Source organism: Argiope bruennichi, chromosome 10 (assembly GCF_947563725.1).
Source record: "Argiope bruennichi chromosome 10, qqArgBrue1.1, whole genome shotgun sequence".
Taxonomy (NCBI): domain Eukaryota; kingdom Metazoa; phylum Arthropoda; class Arachnida; order Araneae; family Araneidae; genus Argiope; species Argiope bruennichi.
The window spans coordinates 113,961,447-113,981,009 of record NC_079160.1 but is presented as its reverse complement, the minus strand read 5'-3'; the positions used below and the strand labels follow the sequence as shown (position 1 = coordinate 113,981,009).

Sequence of the window (19,563 nt, the reverse complement as noted above, 5' to 3'; positions counted from 1 at the left end):
GGGTTAGTACATATAGGTTATGCATGTATTTCAGACAACTAAATAACAAATTATTTGAAGATTTTTTTCTACGGCTCAACTGGAGGAAGATCTCAATCATTTAGAAGAGGCAAAAGTTTTCTCAACCTTAGATTTAAAAAATGGTTTTTTTTCATGTTCCAGTTGTGGAAAAATGTACCAAATATTTGCCATTCATTTGTCATGCAAGTTTATTCGAATTTTTAAGGACTCCATTTGGTTTGTCCACAAGTCCTAGCGTGTTCTTAAGATTCATATATCATGTTTTCAAGGATCTAATTAGTGATAATGCAATTGTAATTTATATGGATGATTTCATTATTCCTTCCCATAATGAAACGGAGGGTTTGGAAAAACTTAAAAGTGTTTTAAAAGTAGCTTCTGAATATGGATTAGAAATTAATTTTAAAAAGTGCTAACTTTTAAAACGAAAAATTGAATTCTTAGGTTATGTTATCAAAGAGGTGCATTTTTAAAAAGAAAAAATGAAGTTTTAGATTATGTTATCGAAGAAGGTACAATTCGTCCCTCATCAAATAAAACCTGCTGTTAAAAATTTCCCTCAAGCTTAGATTATGAAACAAATGCAAAGCTTCTTAGGTCTCACAGGATATTTCAGAAAATTTGTTCCAAGTTATTCAAAAATTGCAAAACCACTAAGTGATTTACTTCGCAGAGGTGTAGAATTTGAATTTGGACCATTACAAAAGCAGGCATTTCAACGTCTAGAAGAACTTTTGTGTCAAAGTCCCATACTCCACATTTTCCAGCAAGGGAAACCTCTTGAATTACATACGGATGCTAGTAGCCATGACTTCGGAGCAGTTTTATTACAATGCACAGATGATGGATTATATAAGTAAAAAGACATCACCACAGCAAGAAAAACTACCAAGTTATGAGCTGGAGGTGCTAGCAATTATAGTGGCACTGAAGAGATTTCGAAGTTATCTCTTGGGAAAAAAATTTAAGATAGTCACCGACTGTGATACCTTTCAAAAGACGATGGAAAAGAAAGACCTGGCACCGAACACAGCCAGATGGGCATTATTTCTGGAGAAGGCCAAAGCAAACATCTTCAAATGGTAAGAAGAGAACCGACGCCAGTATAATAAATATCGTAGAATTGCTTGACGCAACAAAATCAACGACTTGGTAGCAATTAAAAGAACTAATTTAGGAGGAGGTCTGAAGCTTAGACCTAAATTCTTAGGACCTTACAAAGCGATCAAGATAAAACCACATGATGGTCACGACGTAGCAAAAGTAGGATCTTGTGAAGGGCCTGAGGCAACTTCTACTTCAGCTGATCACATGAAGCCCTGACTGATGCAGTTACAATTTGAGATCAACGCATTTCTTTTTCATCATGACGCTTTTTTTTAAAAATTTATATCCTTTCTCTTCAATATCCTCTTTTTTCCCCTTCATTTCTGCCATCGACATGTGAGTAAACATTGACATGTAAGTAACATTGTGGTAAATTAACTCCACGAGAGGGCTCTCTCCATTCTTGCGGTGATAGATATGTGATGATATAGATATTTAATTTAATTTTTAATCTGGGAGAAATTAATAAATTCTCATAAATATTGAAATACGAGAACATAATAGACCTCATGAAAATATTTCAAACTTCTCTCATAGTTAAAACAATTTTTTAATACTATGTCAAAAGTTTTTATCACAGGGAAATATATATATATATATCGTTATCTCATTTTGACACATCGAAAAAAAACCCCATGAACTCCATTATTTCTTTGATCTTTTAATTAGTTTTTGCTTGCATCTGAATTAATTCCATTCTAAAAGCAACGAACGCTAGTATAGTTCCTCCTCTTGAAGAAACAAATCGGGAAAAAATATGGCTCCATTATGTATAAAACAGATGACTATTCTCTTCTTCACTGAAGCAACAACAACTTCTCCCTCCAAAGGAATTGGTCAGATTAATAAATATTTCGGTTTCATTCACTCCGGACTGGAATAACCATTTTTATAGTGACTAAACCGCATTTCTGCATCTAACTTTCAAATTAGGATCCTATTAATTGAACTTGATTTGGAATTGTCTTTTCCAGATTCGGATATTGTATTCGGAATGGATGTTCTATTTGTACTTCCGTATCCGAACGTTAGATGTTCTTCTCTATAACAGTTCGACGAGTGATGTTTGTTTACAAATTTTATTACTTGTATATTTTTATTGATTGACAAGGATGCCGTCATGTAAGTTTTAATGAATTTATATTTAATTCTTAAGGAGAGTTCGAAAATTGTCTGTGTTAAATATTGCTAGAATACGTACAAATGCTCATCATTTTAATATTAGTAACACGTGCAAAATTCAAAATAGTAATCAGCAAATTTAACATTTTTTTCCCCTCCTAGAACAGTTATAACACTTCTATTGAGTGTTTAATATCATTCACTTCTTTAATCACCTTTATATTGTATGTACGGAATAAATTGACTTTATTGTTTTAAAATTATGCAAAAGCAGTTTTTATATTTTATGTTTGTCATTTTGTGTTTATATATTTATAATTATTAAGTGTGTTTCGTCAAAATAATTTTTTTAATCCTTGTTGGCATGATATTAAAGGAAGAGTTAAACAAAGGAATTAAATAAATATTTGAAATTTATTATGACAGTGAATGGTTGTGTTGCATAGTTTTTAAGAAAATGGATGAAGTGAAGAATAGTGTGCACGCTAAAATTCACTTTTACCAAGAAAATTACCTGCAGATGAAGTATTGGATGATTAATTAAATAATGTGTCAATTTTTTACATTTTCTTGAGATAGTTAAGCTAAAAATATGTTACTTCTACCATGCATCTAACATACTACATGTGTTGAACTATTAGATAGTTTACTAATATAGGAAATATTTTTATTTCATCATACATATTAAAAAATCTTTTAACAATTCAAATTTCATTAAGTTAGTAAATACAATTTATTGTGTCAAGGAAATGTAAACATTATATTTCCATATAGGCATAATTGCTTGTGTATTGATGAATTTCCCTTATAGATATTTGTGTATTAAAACATTCTATTTGTCAATATACTCAAAATTTTATTGCTAAAGGAGATATTAGTGGCTGATCTTTGGTGATTAAAATTTGCTTGTACTTAATACATGAATACTCATTTATGTAACGAGTCTATTTTGATGAATTCTTTTTAAGAATGCTATTATTAAAGGTTTTTAATTTTTTAGCAACATTTTATTTAGCATTATCACATTTTCATTATGCCATTTTAAATATAAAAGTTGGTTTCATATGCTCGTATATGAACCCACATAAATTTCCCTTAATTTATGAAACTGAAATTTAATTTGGAAGCAAATTTTGTTCCAGATTGTGATCTTTCATTTTTTTTAAAGAAGTTGAGAGATTTATTTCATTTGATTTTAGTAACTTATTGGTAATTTTCTTTAGTTCTATATATTTAATTTAATTATATGAAATCTCTTCCATTATTATAGTGTAATATATTATTATCTAAAAATGCTATTTTTTTAAAGTTTGGCTATGCATTTTTTTTTTTTTTTTTTTGTTATTATAAATTAATATGGCTTAATATTGTCAAGCAAAACATAAACCAAAAATTACGTGAAATTTAGGTTTTATTCACTGTTGATTTATTAATTTGTGTAATTTTAAAATTTAATTAATAAAATTGAATATTTCTGAGTAAAATAAATATCTGATATTCAATATATTTGTTGATTTTAAAGATGCTTTTCTTTGATAGCTTATTTAATTATTTCATTTTTAATATTACTGTTTCTTCTTATGCAAGAAAGTATTCAAGCATATTTTATCTTTTCTTTTAATTCCGTGATTTGTTTTTCATTATATATATATATTGGTCATATAAGATCATGTATTGTCAAAACATCTAAGGGTCAGTGCAGACGACCAATTCAGGTAATTTACCCACTTGAAATAACTTAATGTTATGTATCATTGCTTATTTCTATTGTATTTGTTATTGTTTTTATTGTTTGTGAATTAATATTGTTTTATTTTTCTTTTATATTTGATAATAGTATAATAGTTTGTAAGATGCACTCTTAACAGAGTACAGGTGGGGTGTGTTCTGAATTTTTGCCGCTAGAGGGCACACCTATAATATGTTTATAAGGAGAATGATGTAGTTGGTGTTCTGTGAATCTGTCTTGTGATGTTCTGTGGTGTGTGTGTGTGTGAAAAATAAATTCGTATCGTCTTTTATTCGAACCACTCGTATTCGAAACATGAACATTCGTAGAAACATATAGTGTATTTCAGTGTTCATTTTTTAAAATTATTATTTTGTTGAAAATATGAATCTGAAAAGAAAAATAATAAGCGAGAATCTGAAATGTAACAATATTATTATGAATATATTTTACTTGCTGTTTAGTGAATATTCATACGCAAGAGATTGTTCCTGCAAAATAGAAATTCGAAATTAATAATATAAGAAGAAAAGAGGAGAAAATGTTACAACATAAGTTTAGAAGTAACTTAAAAATTTATTCCAAAACCCATATAAATAGTTATTCTTTTTTTTTATTATTTTTATATGTGTATATAATAAATTATACTGGTTTGAAAATGATAAATTAGTATGTTCAGTGTTAGATTTGAGATCCTCCTATACCATCTATATGTAAATTGAGTTTATGAATATCCCTTATTGTCTAAAAATACATAGATACTTGATAATGAATGTATTTAATTGAGTTGATAGAGCTTAAAATTCAAAAAGGTTTTTCAGCTGCCAATTTTATATACTTAAGGCTGCTAGAAATATACTTACTACTGAATTCATCAATATTAAAATGACTTTGAGAAATGTCTTTTTGATGTCTATCACATTTGATCAGAGCTGCTGTCTTTTAATAATATAGAAATTCCTAAAAAATATCAATAAGTATTTTAATATAGATTAAATTAATTATAATATATATTAAATATAAGAATATTCCTATATTATATATACACTATATACCATTAAACAGGTGGAGGCTCTACCAACTATTGAATATGAATAATTTTTTTTATCTCTTTTTACACAAATGTCCAATTACTTGTTTATAGATAGTGTATCAATCATAATATAGATTAAACACCAAATAAACTCTTCACAATTATTCTTTTTTGTTGATGATTATAATTTCATAATATATGCTGCTGAAATGAAGGTTGGTGAAAATTCTCATTAATTTTTCCTGTGAATTCAAAATCTGCATTTTTTAGTTTCATATCACAAACCATAAAGAATTTCTTTTTAAATGTATTTATTTTACAAATTAGGGACCAGATCAAATAATTTTTAATGAACATGTAAAAGGAATGTAATTTCATATGTATGCTTTTTTAAATGTGTACATAGTTTCTTAGTAAATTATCAAAAATATTTTTATATGTCAATACTAAAAAACAAACAAAATTGTTTAGATGAATCATTTATGTGATTGCTATATCATTGAAATTTTGAATTAAATTGGAGTATAAGTTTTCAGCCCATTTATGACATTCTTTTCAGTTTTCCTTTAGATTTCAGTATTTTAAAATTTTATGCTTAAGAATTTTCTCAGTATGGCTTATATTAAATTGAACAGCCTAAAAGCGTGAAATAGAAAAAGCACGAGATTTACTTTCTATTATAAATTAAATAATTTGAAAATAAATTCACAATTTTTTTCCCTTTTATAGAAATGGTGAGGTTTTATATATATATATATATATATATATATATATATATATATATATATATATATATATATATATATATATATATATATATATATATATATATATCAGTAAGTTGAAATTTCTACTCTTACTTGATTGGGTTAAAAATAGATGATATCTCTTTAAAAGCATAAATTTTGATTCTGTATTTCAGTTGATTAAAACAATGCACAAATGCATTTCATACATCTGTTTAAATAAAGTGCCTTTTGTTTTCTTTGACATATTGCCTTTGTAATTAAATGTTCATTGTTATTTCTTCAAAAATATGAATTTACAAAATGACCCAATGTTTAAAATACAATACACTGTTATGAAGACATTTTACCACACAGTTAGAGAACAAACATAAAGAATTGATTTTTTTTTTGAACTGGAAACTTGAAACCAATTGCATAAATCTTGTTATAAAAGAATATTTTACAAAGATAAAAACTGTCATGAAATCTTATTTGAGAACTCATTAGGGCATTTCCCCTCTTTTTTTTTATGTTTGTATGCTTGTTGTTTCACGCAACTTTTCGATCAGTTGTGTCCTGTTTCATTAACTTCTCATAGCTAGCAAAATGTTGTGCACCTGAAGGAGAAAATTATTTTTTCACATTAAAATTTAGTTATATCAGTAGAAACACATGAAGAAAAATAACTATTTCACTCTGTGAAAAAAAAAATGTTTAATGCTTTAATGAATAAATATTAAAGTGATACCTATCATGTGAAATGTCTTAAGTTATTTTACGTTTTGAAATCAGCATGAACTGATCGGTCTACATATAAAATAAAGAAAATCATGTAAGAATGAATTCTTTAAGGAATCTTTTCTAAAAATGTATATTATTCCAAAAATATTTTGATCCTTGTTATAGCAAAACTTCTCTGTTTCTAAATTTCGCTTTTATTTTATTACTATTAAATTTTTATAAACTTTCAATTCTCCAACCAAATCAATTCAGATATATAGGGTGATTCAAAACCCCGCAAAAGATATAGGGTTCGGGAGGAAACAAAATTAAGTGGGGTGGGATGGATAATGCTATTAAATAATGTTTGGAAACTCCATCATTGAAGAATTATTTTAGGCCCATTTTAAAATTTAAAAAGTGAGTTTCTCTTTCTTGGGGCAATTCATACAGTTTTTCTTCGTTTAAATTCATTAGCATATCATTTTTTTAAATGGCTCTTTATTAGCATGGGTATGCCATTTTCTTTGGAGGGAAAGGAGGTGCATTATTTGCAATTTTTCCTCTAATACTTTGCAGCGACAGTTATTATATTTCACTTATTGTAAATTGAATTAAGTTTTATTAAATTTCATTTTATTATTCACTAGTCGTCTCACATGACCAGCTGGTTTCCCGAGAATGCTGGTTACATTTGATTTCAGATAAATCGTTTAGATCTTACATCCTGTTTGTAATTCCGCCAAATCATTATCTTGCAAATTTTCTGCGCATAGATTTTTTTCCTGTGGAGATCACAGTAGGCTATTATGCTGTCTAATAATAGGCTAATTCAAACATGGTACATGGAGGCCTTACAGATAATATTAAACGAGAGAGTATCTATATTCCTCAAAATTCTGTAAACTCAAGTATTATGCCTTTTAACTTAAAACTCTTCTAATCTTCTTTTTCTTTTTTTTCTTTCTTCCCCTGACCCCCGTTTTCCCCACCTCAAAGTATTTAGTGCGTTTCCAGGGCAATCTCTTAAAATTGTTGGTATTATAGTAAAAGTTCCACACTCTTTCCCCTGCCACTTATGTGTTACATATTATAGAGGTGATAATCCGAGCAGTTCGTAACGATAAACGCCTATGGCGAAAGCAAATAGCTCTCGATTCGAAAGCTGTAGAATTTCGCCATTTAGGAGCTATTAATTCGGAGTGACAGACCTGAAGCCATTTAAGGTGTTGAAAATGAAAAATCAAAAACTGTATGACGAGAAAGCATTTATAATTTTTTTTTTCCTAGCATAAAACCAATAAAGAAGACGGAGCGTAAAATCGATGGTAATTTACAGAATTCATCTCTGAGGTATCATTTCATTGAAGTTTTTTATTACTAAGATTAAGCCTTTCAAAGCTGGCATTTTATTCTAATCGCCCTATATATGTTCTAATCATTCCAAAATTATTAATTTCTTTACTCTTATGCTCTGTAAATCCGTTTGAAACTTTAAACATGTTTGAAGATTTTTCAGTAGTTCTAAACTTTGTTTTATTTTATTTAGATACCAAAGATGCATTGTGAGAAAACCTGTTGAATGCTACAATTCCAAAGTGTTTCCATGAAAAAGAGAGCTGCCGCGGTGTCATCGCAGTTTTCCTAGTGCAAGGAATAACGATAAGAAGGCAATTCACAAAACGGATACTAAATGCGACGTATCTTGGAATCCGGAACAACGATAAAGAAAAGAACAATTCTTGTAACTCAAGTGGAAAAGAGTACTTTCAACAAACAAATGTAAAATTGCATCTTTCCATTTAGCGATGGCAAAAACCTTTTGTAGGTACTGTATGCGTGCATGTATTTGTGGGAACTTTTGAAATTTCGTTTAAAAATTGAATATGAAGGTAAATCGGCTGCTTCTGATTAATAATTAATATTTTTTTCGCAGCGAGTGCTTTTAAAACGTCATTTTCTTATGGCTTATTCCATGGAAAAGCCACGTCCTTATGATCTATGCAATCAAGCTGTTTCTCAGGAGGAAATTTCAAAGGAGGGCTTACATACTCCTTCACAAAAGAAATCATATTCATGCGATGCTTGCGGTAAAGTATTTTTTAAGTGGTGTCATTTAATTACCCATATACGCACACATACGAAAGAGAAACCATACACATGTGTTGTGTGCTATAAAGCATTTTCTGACAAATCGTCTTTTAACAAACATATTCGGACACATACAAAAGAAAAACCGTACTCATGTGATGTGTGTCATAGAGAATTTTCTATCAAATCGTCTTTAAATAGACATATTCGAACACATACGAAAGAAAAACCGTACTCTTGTGATATGTGTTATAAAACATTTTCTAACAATTCGTCTTTTAATAGACATATTCAGACGCATAAGAAACAAAAACGATTTGCATGTAACTTGTGTAATAAAGCTTTTTCTGACAGCTGGTATTTAAGAATACATTTGCGGGTGCACACGAAAGAGAAACCGTTTGCGTGTGTGATTTGTAGTAAAGCATTTGCTTGCAACTGGGATTTGAAGATGCATTCACGGGTGCACACGAAAGAGAAACCTTTTACATGTGTGATTTGTAGTAACGTTTTTACTACCAATTCGCAATTAAAGAATCATTTACGGACGCACACGAACGAGAAACCTTACACATGTGATGAATGCCATAAAACATTTGCTAACACTTCAAATTTGAGAGATCATATTCGGATTCATTCGAAAGAAAAACCCTACTCATGCGATGTGTGCAACAAAACTTTTACTTTGAAATCGTATTTAAGGTTACATTTGCGGATACACACGAAAGAGAAACCATTTGCATGTGTGATTTGTAGTAAAGCATTTATTACCAATTCGCAATTAAAGAGGCATTTGCGGACGCACACGAAAGAGAAACCATTTGCATGTGTGATTTGTAGTAAAGCATATACTACAAACTCGCAATTAAAGAGGCATTTTCGGACACACACGGAAGATAAACCATAAGCTTGCTAACTGATATGAAACCCTTTTTTGTAACTTGTGTAATGAAAGATTTTTTTTGACGTCTGCTAATTAAAAAGTCATTTGCGAGCGCGTATGGAAGAGAAACCGTTCAATTAAAACATTTTCAGTAAGAAATTTCCTTGCTTATGTTTTAAATAGACATTAGTGAAAGATCATAGCAAAAATAGAAATAAAAGAAAATCGATATTTTTGAAGCTCTTTCTCTACAAAAGTGTCCCATCTTATCCCCCGCCTAGCACACAGATAAAACACTGACTAAATATGTCTTTGCGGATTATGGAGTTTAAAGATCTGTTTAAAAAGTATAAATCATACTTAAGGTATTTAAGTTAATATTAAAAGTGGAATAATTTATAAATGAATATGATTCCATTGTGATTAACAAAATATTCATGCCAGTTTTAGTTATTCACTTATCATTCATTAGTTTCTTTATAGTAATATCATATATATTTGACATTTTAGAAAATTGTTTCTTTTTTCTTTTACAGTACTTGCACGCTTTAATTTCATTTCAATGCAATTGCAAACACATGGAAAGCGTGTTCTTTTGAAATACGCATTTAAATCGTTTTGAGCGTGAACGTTTTAAGAATATATAAACAATGTGAAAGAAATTCGCGATGGAAATTTTACACAAAATGCGGCTAAAAATAAAAAATAAAAAGTTTTTTTAAAAAAAACTTTTACTTGAAATATTAATTCTAATTTAGTATAACACAATATATTGATGAATTTATTTATGTTTATTGTTGTTTACTTTTTTCTGTGACAGTCTGTTTTTACATAGCTTTTTATGAATAAATTGTTTATTGAACAGCATGGGGTGTCTTTATATTACCTACTCCTAAATGATTTATAATGTATAAGTTATTAATATATCTGTATAATAACAGTAAACATTTGTGATATGCTGTACAATATTGCACACAAAACGATTTCCGTTTAAATAATGTTCATCTTTGAATCACCTACAAAAGAGTTTTATTCTCTGATGTTTGATAGCTTCTTAATTTATATCGGTGTATGTAAATTGGATTATACCTGTATTTTTATAATATTCACAAGTATATTTAATAATAACCATTGTATGTTAGACATTCTATTTTGTAGCTTCAAAAATTACTTATCAAGATATGCAATTGAATAAACAGAAGAAACAATCCCTAATACCATGTGAAAGAATTAACAATTATATTTTGAAAATAACATTTTAACTTTTATACAATTTTTTCCTTGGAAGTAAATTTTATAAAATGAAACAAAACTTTTGTGTGTGCTTTCTGTTGTAGTTAATTCTAACCAATTTTTTCTAATTAAGACAATATTCCGTAATATAACTCCCCCCCCCTTTTCGTTGAAATTATAATAAATAATTTTCTTTCCTTTGGACAATAATAATGAAGCACTCACTCTCTTCACTTCCCTTTTAGCTTTCCAGTTCTAGCATGTTTTTATATACATGCACAGCAATCCAATATTATTGTTTGTATGCAATTGACATTTCATTTAATTTTCTAAATTTTTGTCATTATCTTGATCATGTCGTATGGTTATTCAAGGTCATATATCCCCATACCTACTTAAGAAGTATTACTTGAGAGAAGAGAAAAAGAACACAGTATTATTTTTATGGTTAGGCCGACACCGCATAAAGACAAAAAGCTGTACAATGCATTTGTGATGTCACGAGAAGAAAGCTTTCTTTCACGTCATGTTTAAAATTTGCTTAAAAAACGATGAACTTAAACTAACATAAATACAATTTAATTACAAAAGCATACAACTAATCTAAAAATAATTTAAATGAATTCCGAATCCGTTGAAAATAGATGTAAACAATCAGAACACAATGCACATGCGTGAATTTTCAACGCCAATTACGGTAACGCAAATGCGTGAATTTTTCTAAGCCAGTTGGGGTAAAGCTATGCAGATTAGAAATTTTTAATTTCCTTTATTTTGTTTCATTTTAGTTCAAAAGTACTTCAGAATGAATCTGAAAGATCGATTCATTAACAATGTTTAATTTTAGATGCATAAAACATTAAGAAAATAAACAGAATCGTTTGAAATAATCGGCCGAAAAATGTTAACCTTAAGCCTCATTAGTGTAGGGGGAAAAAATGCTGAAGCCTTACTCATTTGGTGATGGGGAAAATAAAAAGATTTTTTGGCGGGAAAGTTAGTTTTTAATTAATAATTAAAATTTCAAAAAAAAGGGACCCCAGGTGCACATTCCCGACCTCCAAGGTATACACGTACTAAATTTGGTAGCTGTAGGTCAAATGGTCTTTTCTGTAGAGCGCCAACAGACACACATTGAGCCTTATATAAGTATAGATGAATACCAAATTTATTAAAGTATCCCAATGTGTTCAGAATTATTTTTGTTTAGAAGCTAGAAATATATCTCTTGATGAAAAGAAAAAGTGTATTTGAAAAATCGTGCATGTTTTTGTTGTTTCTCTGTTTTGCACTTTTCAAAATTTTGTAAAGTTAAAAATTCGTGCTTATTTTGTGCCAAGTCGCACTATTATTTAATGTTTGATCATCCTAAAGAAAATAATAAGTCTAATGTAATTGAAACTAATTCATTGTCTAACAGTTGTTCTAAAACTAACGTATTTCTAATGACCTTAATTGTGAAAATGTGTGCGAATAACAGAATCATAACCCTAAGACAAGGGTGGCGAACCTTTATCGATCAACGTGCCATTTTTTCTAAGGAAATGTTTAATGAGATAAAGACATGCCTTCAAATAATTTTGACTTGTGATTTTGAATAAAACTAAATAGAAACAACTCAAAACTCTTTATTTACTACGAAAAAATACATTTTGCACTGTATAATAGTAAATGCTTTAGTTATGCGTGTAATTGAAATTAAAGTAACATTAGTGTGACTTCTGTTGTTTCAGATTAGATGACAAATAATTTATATTAGGATTATAAGATATTACTTTGAGCAGAATGCATGCTGAATTGGAGTCATCCGTCAGACGGTTTCTAAGTAAGTCTTAAATGCTATTCATCTCTGAAAATAATGACTCGCAGGCATATGTAGATGAAAATATGGTTAAAATAACATGAGCCAGATTCTTCAAACAGTTAAATGTGTCTAGAATCGAATTCCATGTTTTCAAAATTTTATTACTAGCATTTTTACTTTTATTGTTTGTTAATCTTTCTGTTTCAATCCATTCCAATTTCTTCCTTGTTTCAATAAATGTTTGAATTCATATTGAACTAGACTGGAAATAAATCAGTTGCATTTCAAATTATAGTCGAATTGAGATAAACTCAGTTTATCAAATGAAGTCACAGCAGGATACATAATAAACCTGAGCTCTTACGATAATTCTTTGAACTGAAAAAAATCTCGCTGAAAATTCCTTGATTGAAGAATCAATTACGGAAATAAATTCTTCAGTAACTTTTTCTTCCTCTGATTTCTCATGTACATCTAAATCTTTATTTATTTATTTTCATATTTGGGAAATCTTTGTAGTTTCTTGTATTAATATCGTTTCTGAAAATATGCAGTTTAGCTTCAAAAGCGCGAATGAGATCCATCATGACGATAATTCTTTACGTTCAGTTCATTGAAATGTTGGAATATGTCTGTAAAAAACATCAATTTTCATAGACACACAAGAAAATGTTTTGTCTAAATTACTGACTTCGATCAGGATTGCAACATGATTCATTGATTTAGTTCAGCGATTCTCAACCTGTGGGGCGCGCCCCCCGTGGGGGGCGAGAGCACACTAGAGGGGGGGGGTGCAAGAATATCCAAGAGGAAAATATTATTTTAAAAAATTGATTAATAGACTGAAAGAAAAGCACACATACACATATAAAACAAAATACATTTCGACATATTTAATAACTTATTAAAGTAAAACAACTTACTTAATCAAAACACACTAAATTAAAAACAAATTTAATAATTATTAGTGACTTTCTTGGGCTTGTCTTGCAAAGCAAAGTTTTTCGAAGGAAGACTTACTATTAGAAATAGCCACTCTCGGTTCTGTTTCTATATTTTGTCTTCAAAGAAGCCACAGCAGAAAATCCAGTTTCACAAAAGTTGGATGTTGAAAATGGTATTAGAATGTGAAATGCTCTTGTTTTTAGTGCAGAAAAATCATCCTTACTCCTGCCCAAAATTCAAATAGCGATTTATTACTAAATTGTCTTTTAGTTTCGCTACTTATCGTGAAGTCTATGGATTTTTCTTCCTCATTAATTGAGAGTCCTTCGGGAGTCTTATGAAATAGATCCCTAACCCGCTCGTAACTTGCTATCAGTTTGTCGTTAGCAAGAAAATACTTTTTAAAATTCTTTACTAGCATGGCTAAAACATTTTCAAGGGTTACAAAACAACTTTTACATGTTCTTCTTCAGCCTTGTAAGTTTTAGTACAATCATCCACATTTGCAAACATTGTTAGGTTTTTTGCTTTAAATTTCTGCTCCACAATTTCAATTTTCAACAAAAAGCATTAACTTTATCACTCGTATCCAACATAGTATGTGTATTTGCTCCTTGGAGTTGAAGTTTAAGTTATTTAACTTCTCGAATATGTCGACCAAGTTCCTCAATTTCATCACAAATAAACCATCGCGAAAATTCTCGGCCTTCGGTCTGTTTTCTTGTGCTACGAAATTGGCGATTTCTTCTCCTTATTCATAAACACGTTGCAAAAATTTCCCACGTGATGACCAACTTGCCTCGCAATAAAATAGTAATGATGAATGTACTGAAATTCATGTCTTTACAAAGAACGGAAAAGATTCTCGATTTCAGGGGTCTCATTTTTATATAATTTACTACGGTTACAACCGTAGTTAACACAATATTCAACCCAGGATTCATTTCTTTCGAAGCCAAAGTTTCTTTGTGGATCATGCAATGTTGCACTGAGGCGATTTTTGTTTTACAAGTGCTTGTATACCTTGGACTCTTCCGGACATTGAACCTTCACTATCGGCGCATCTTCCGATGCAATTTTTCCATTCTATTTCCGATGCAATTCTATTTCCATTTCCGATGCAATTTTTCCATTCTAGTGTGCTCGCGCCCCCCTAGGGGGGCGCGAAAATATCCAAGAGAATATATTATTTAAAAAAATGATTAACTGACTGGGAGGAAAGACACATATACATAGAAAACAAAACACATGTTGACGTATTTAATAACTTATTAAAGTAAAACAGAAAAAAAGTGTCCAGACGCACTGAAGCGATTTTTGTTTTACAAGTGCTTGTATACCTTGGAATCTTCCGGACATTGAACGAGCATCATCGGTGCATATTCCGACGCAATTTTTCCATTCTATGTTTGCCTGGTTCATAAAATCATTTAAAATAGCGAATGATGCGAGGGCCGTTGTTTTGAGTTCCATTGGTTTGCAGAAAAGTAATTCTGCCACTACTGACATATTATCACAAAATCGAACATAGGCAATTAAATGAGCATCTTTATTACTATCTGTTGCTTCATCAAGTTGAACTGAAAACAATTTGTCACACAACTTCGAGAAAAGCTGACACTGTACATCTTCAGCTATATCACCAATTGGACGAGCAACAGTATCATTTGAAACAGGTACGGACTGCAATTGTTTTGAAAAATTATCTCCAAGCATAGTTTCTACAATCTCAATTGCTGCTGGCAAAATAAGCTCTTCACCAATGGTGTGAGGTTTTTTATATCTGGCTATTTTATATGAAACTTTGTAAGATGCAATTAAAGCTTTTTTTATTCACAGAAAAAATCATTTCTTTAAAAAATGATTTTTGCTTTTTATATGATTTTAATTTTAATTCGAAGAATTCTCTGGGTTTGTTGACGTACTCACTATGAAGCGTTTCCAAATGTCGTTTAAGTTTATTAGACTTCATGCTGCCTGCAGCCAACATTTTGGAGCAAATGATACACAGGGGTCTTTCTTCTTCTTTTACTTCAGTGCTGGTAAACCCAAAATTTAAGCATTCTTGCGAATATTTTCTTGATTTTATTTTCGGAACCACGCTCGTCTGTGTACTTGTTGATGCTTGATTGTCATCTAATGCTCGCTTACTTCAGCTTAAAAATTTATCCATGAGTCTGCATAATTCTGCTGTCGTAAATATTTAATATGATGAATTGCAATTAACACGAAAACATATATAGAATACACATTCACGTTATATTCGATAGCGATAGAACGATCGACTCGAATGAGACCGGCTGGAATTGAAACTTGCGTTATCAAACATTTTCCTTGTTCCTATGAGAAAACATTTGCGCATGTTCGAGACGGCATTGGTCGTGTGTATTCTCTTCCACAAACATTGCTTATTTTTTTCTCTTTTGTTTAGTCATGAGTCTGTTTTATTTCTTTTATTATTCGAAAAAATGTATTCCCAGTTTCTAAATTTAGCTCACCCCGTCTATCTTAACTTTCAGTAACGAATTTTCTACTTTCATATTCTTTTAACGTTATCTTCCTGTTTGGCTTTCATTTCAAATATAATATTTACATTTTTGCCGCTTTCATTCGCTTCATCTGTTTACTACCCGCTTTGCAAAATGCCAGATGTGGTTTCTCACTTTTACTCTTATTTTGGCAGTTAGTTAAAAATAATTTCAAAACAGAATACAAAATGCTCAACATATATTATTGTTGTATACTTTTTATTGTAAGCGGGGGGGGGGCGAGATGAAAATTATGATTGAAAACTGGGCCACGAATACTGAAAGGTCGAGAAACGCTGACTTAAGGCATTAGCTGAGAAAGAAAAAAAGTGAATTTCCCCAAGCATCTGCAACACTTCTTACTGATGTTTATGCTGACAACATTTTAACTGGTTCAAATAACTTGCCAGAAGTTAAAGCTTTACACCAGCAGTTAATAGAACTTTTAAGGAAAGGAGGCATGCAACTTCACAAATGGGTTTCAAACCATCCTGGATGATCAGGTAATAATCAAAACTTAAATTTTGAATTTCCAGACCAACAGTTGAAACGCTCAGAATACAGTGGCGTCCCACTTGAGACATTTTCAAGTTTGTAGTGACTGTCAATTTAAATAACAGTTACTCAAAGTGGAAAGTTCTTTCAGTCATAGCAAGACTGTTTGATCCTTTGTTTCTTATCAGCCCAATTATAACTAGTGCTAAGATGTTTCTTCAGAGACTTTGGCAACAAAAGCTAAATTGGAATGGCATGATTCCACCAAACGATTTGAATGACTGTTTAAAATTCTTAAAAGGCTTACCGTCAGTGAACCAGTTAAAAATTCAAAGATGTGTTATCATCGAGAATCCCACCACAATTGACCTACATTGCTTCTGTGATGCCTCAAATAAGACCTATAGTGCAGTCATCTATGTGTGTTCAAAAAATAAATCCCGTGAAGTGAAAACAAGTCTTTTGTGCAGCACATCGCGAGTGAGTCCAATCATGGAATCAACAACACCTCGTCTGGATCTGTCAGCAGCATTAATTTTGGCGCGACTTACATCAAAAGTGATTTCGATTTTACCAGTGACATTAAATCACATCTATATGTGGTCAGATTCCACAATTACCTTAACTTGGATAAAAACTCTCCCCAGAAAAAATGAAGATATTTGTTTCTAATCGTGTTAGAAAAAATTAACAGTTTGTGGTCCAATTATGACAGGAGACATATTAAATTTATAGACAATCCAGCAGACTTAATCTCCAAGGGAACTTCAGCAACCAATTTGATAAACAGTCAAATTTGGTTCAGTGGACCGCCATTTCTACAGTAGAGATGCATAATCCACGATTTTTTGAATAACAAATAATATTGCTATTGTTATTTTTAAATATGCGTTCCAAATATGTGTTATTTCAATCATATTATTAATTAAAAATTATTACTTAATATTAAATATAAAATTTATTAATTGTAATTAATACTTAATTTACTAATTTAATTAACGTGTGATTGAATTAATTTATCTGTTTCAGCTTACTTCTTAAATTTATTTTTTTTTCTCAAAACTATTTATTTATTAGAGTGAACCATTTTCTGGAAAAGATGAGTTAAAAATATATGTCATTTCTTTAAAATGTCTACTTTAGTCCTATATTCTACCAATAGATGGCGCCAGCAGTAAACAGAGTACATGTAATCAAAGCCAATCATGTCACGAGCAATTAAAAATGATCCGTATGGAATAGCGCATCATCAAATACGAATATCGGTCACTCCCGTACAGTGGAGTGGTGACTTCGCACTTTCCAGTGAAGCCTCGCACTTTCCGGTGAATCACCGCTCCGATAAATTTCAGTGATATGCAATTCAATGATACGATACGATAATTCCAATAACCGGTCCGTTCACTTTTCAATCCAATCACAGATTTCTTTAGAGAGCTTCCATTGGACAGATCGTATCGATTCTTACTTTCCAGTAAAGTCACCGCTCCGGCAAATTTCAGTGATATCGTATCGATTGTTAGTTTCTATCGTGATCCAAAACTTGTAATCGAAATATCATCAGTAAGATCGTATAAAGGATTTGAATCACACCCCTCTTTGAAAAGTATTGATCACTTGTATTTGTGACTTTTTGATATTGGTTACGTAATAACCGCTCTGAAAATATTCGTCATCCCTATTCTACAGTCAGAAATTCCCCATAAAAGAGATGCTGTAGATTTTAATACAAATAATGACTTTCTGAAAGAAGTTAAAACTCCTTGTGAATTGGTTTTACTATCTAATATTTCTAATGATTTTATTTGTGATATTCTAAAATTGAGTAACAGCTATACTAAAATTTGTCGAATTGTAAGTTATCTTTTCAGATTTAATTATAATTTAAAGTGGTCTTCTGAACGTAAAAAAGGTAAGTTAACAATAAAGGAAATTCAAGCAGCATCCAACTTCATGGTAAGAAAGGTGAAATCTTCTGAATTTTCAGAGGAAATTAAAGATTTGTCAAAAGGTATTGATATTAAACAAAGTAAGATTAAAAATTTAGTACCATTTATGTATGAAGATACATTTGAAGAATTTTTAACATTAACTGCAGAAATCTAAGGTATTCTAAATAGTAGACCTATTGTAAATTTATCTACGGATCCTAACGATTATACAGCTTTGACTCCGGGGCATTTCTTAATTGGCTGTCCAATAACTTCAATTACTAAACCAAAATTGCCGGCGTCCTGGCATAAGGGTAGCGCGCCTTCTTCATGATCTGGGCGTCCTGGGTTCGAGTCCCGGTTAGGGCATGGTTTAGAGATGCATAATCCACGATTTTTTGAATAACAAATAATATTGCTATTGTTATTTTTAAATATGCGTTCCAAATATCTGTTATTTCAATCATATTTTTAATTAAAAATTATTACTTAATATTAAATATAAAATTTATTAATTGTAATTAATACTTAATTTACTAATTTAATTAACGTGTGATTGAATTAATTTATCTGTTTCAGCTTACTTCTTAAATTTTATTTTTTTTCTCAAAACTATTTATTTATTAGAGTGAACCATTTTCTGGAAAAGATGAGTTAAAAATATATGTCATTTCTTTAAAATGTCTACTTTAGTCCTATATTCTACCAATAGATGGCGCCAGCAGTAAACAGAGTACATGTAATCAAAGTCAATCATGTCACGAGCAATTAAAAATGATCCGTATGGAATAGCGCATCATCAAATACGAATATCGGTCACTCCCGTACAGTGGAGTGGTGACTTCGTACTTTCCAGTGAAGCCTCGCACTTTCCGGTGAATCACCGCTCCGATAAATTTCAGTGATATGCAATTCAATGATACGATACGATAATTCCAATAACCGGTCCGTTCACTTTTCAATCCAATCACAGATTTCTTTAGAGAGCTTCCATTGGACAGATCGTATCGATTCTTACTTTCCAGTAAAGTCACCGCTCCGGCAAATTTCAGTGATATCGTATCGATTGTTACTTTCTATCGTGATCTAAAACCTGTAATCGAAATATCATTAGTAAGATCGTATCAAGGATTTCAATTACACCCCTCTTTGAAAAGTATTCATCACTTGTATTTGTGACTTTTTGATATTGG

At 30.5% G+C, this 19,563-nt stretch overlaps 1 protein-coding gene across 3 annotated transcripts; it reads left to right on the top strand.

The window, feature by feature from the left end:
* The first annotated feature begins 1,963 nt into the window (after nucleotides 1-1,963).
* Nucleotides 1,964-10,252, top strand: LOC129989380 (zinc finger protein 271-like). 3 transcript variants are annotated; one of them, XM_056097887.1, is made up of 2 exons: nucleotides 1,964-2,250; nucleotides 8,010-10,252. In XM_056097887.1, the coding sequence occupies exon 2, from the start codon at nucleotides 8,424-8,426 to the stop codon at nucleotides 9,456-9,458; it is 1,035 nt and encodes a 344-aa protein (XP_055953862.1). In that variant the 5' UTR covers nucleotides 1,964-2,250; nucleotides 8,010-8,423; the 3' UTR covers nucleotides 9,459-10,252. The 3 variants fall into 3 exon arrangements, with proteins under 3 accessions (XP_055953862.1, XP_055953864.1, XP_055953863.1); XM_056097889.1 differs by lacking the exon at nucleotides 1,964-2,250 and adding an exon at nucleotides 3,947-3,965; XM_056097888.1 differs by lacking the exon at nucleotides 1,964-2,250 and adding an exon at nucleotides 6,464-7,813.
* Nucleotides 10,253-19,563: the final 9,311 nt, after the last annotated feature.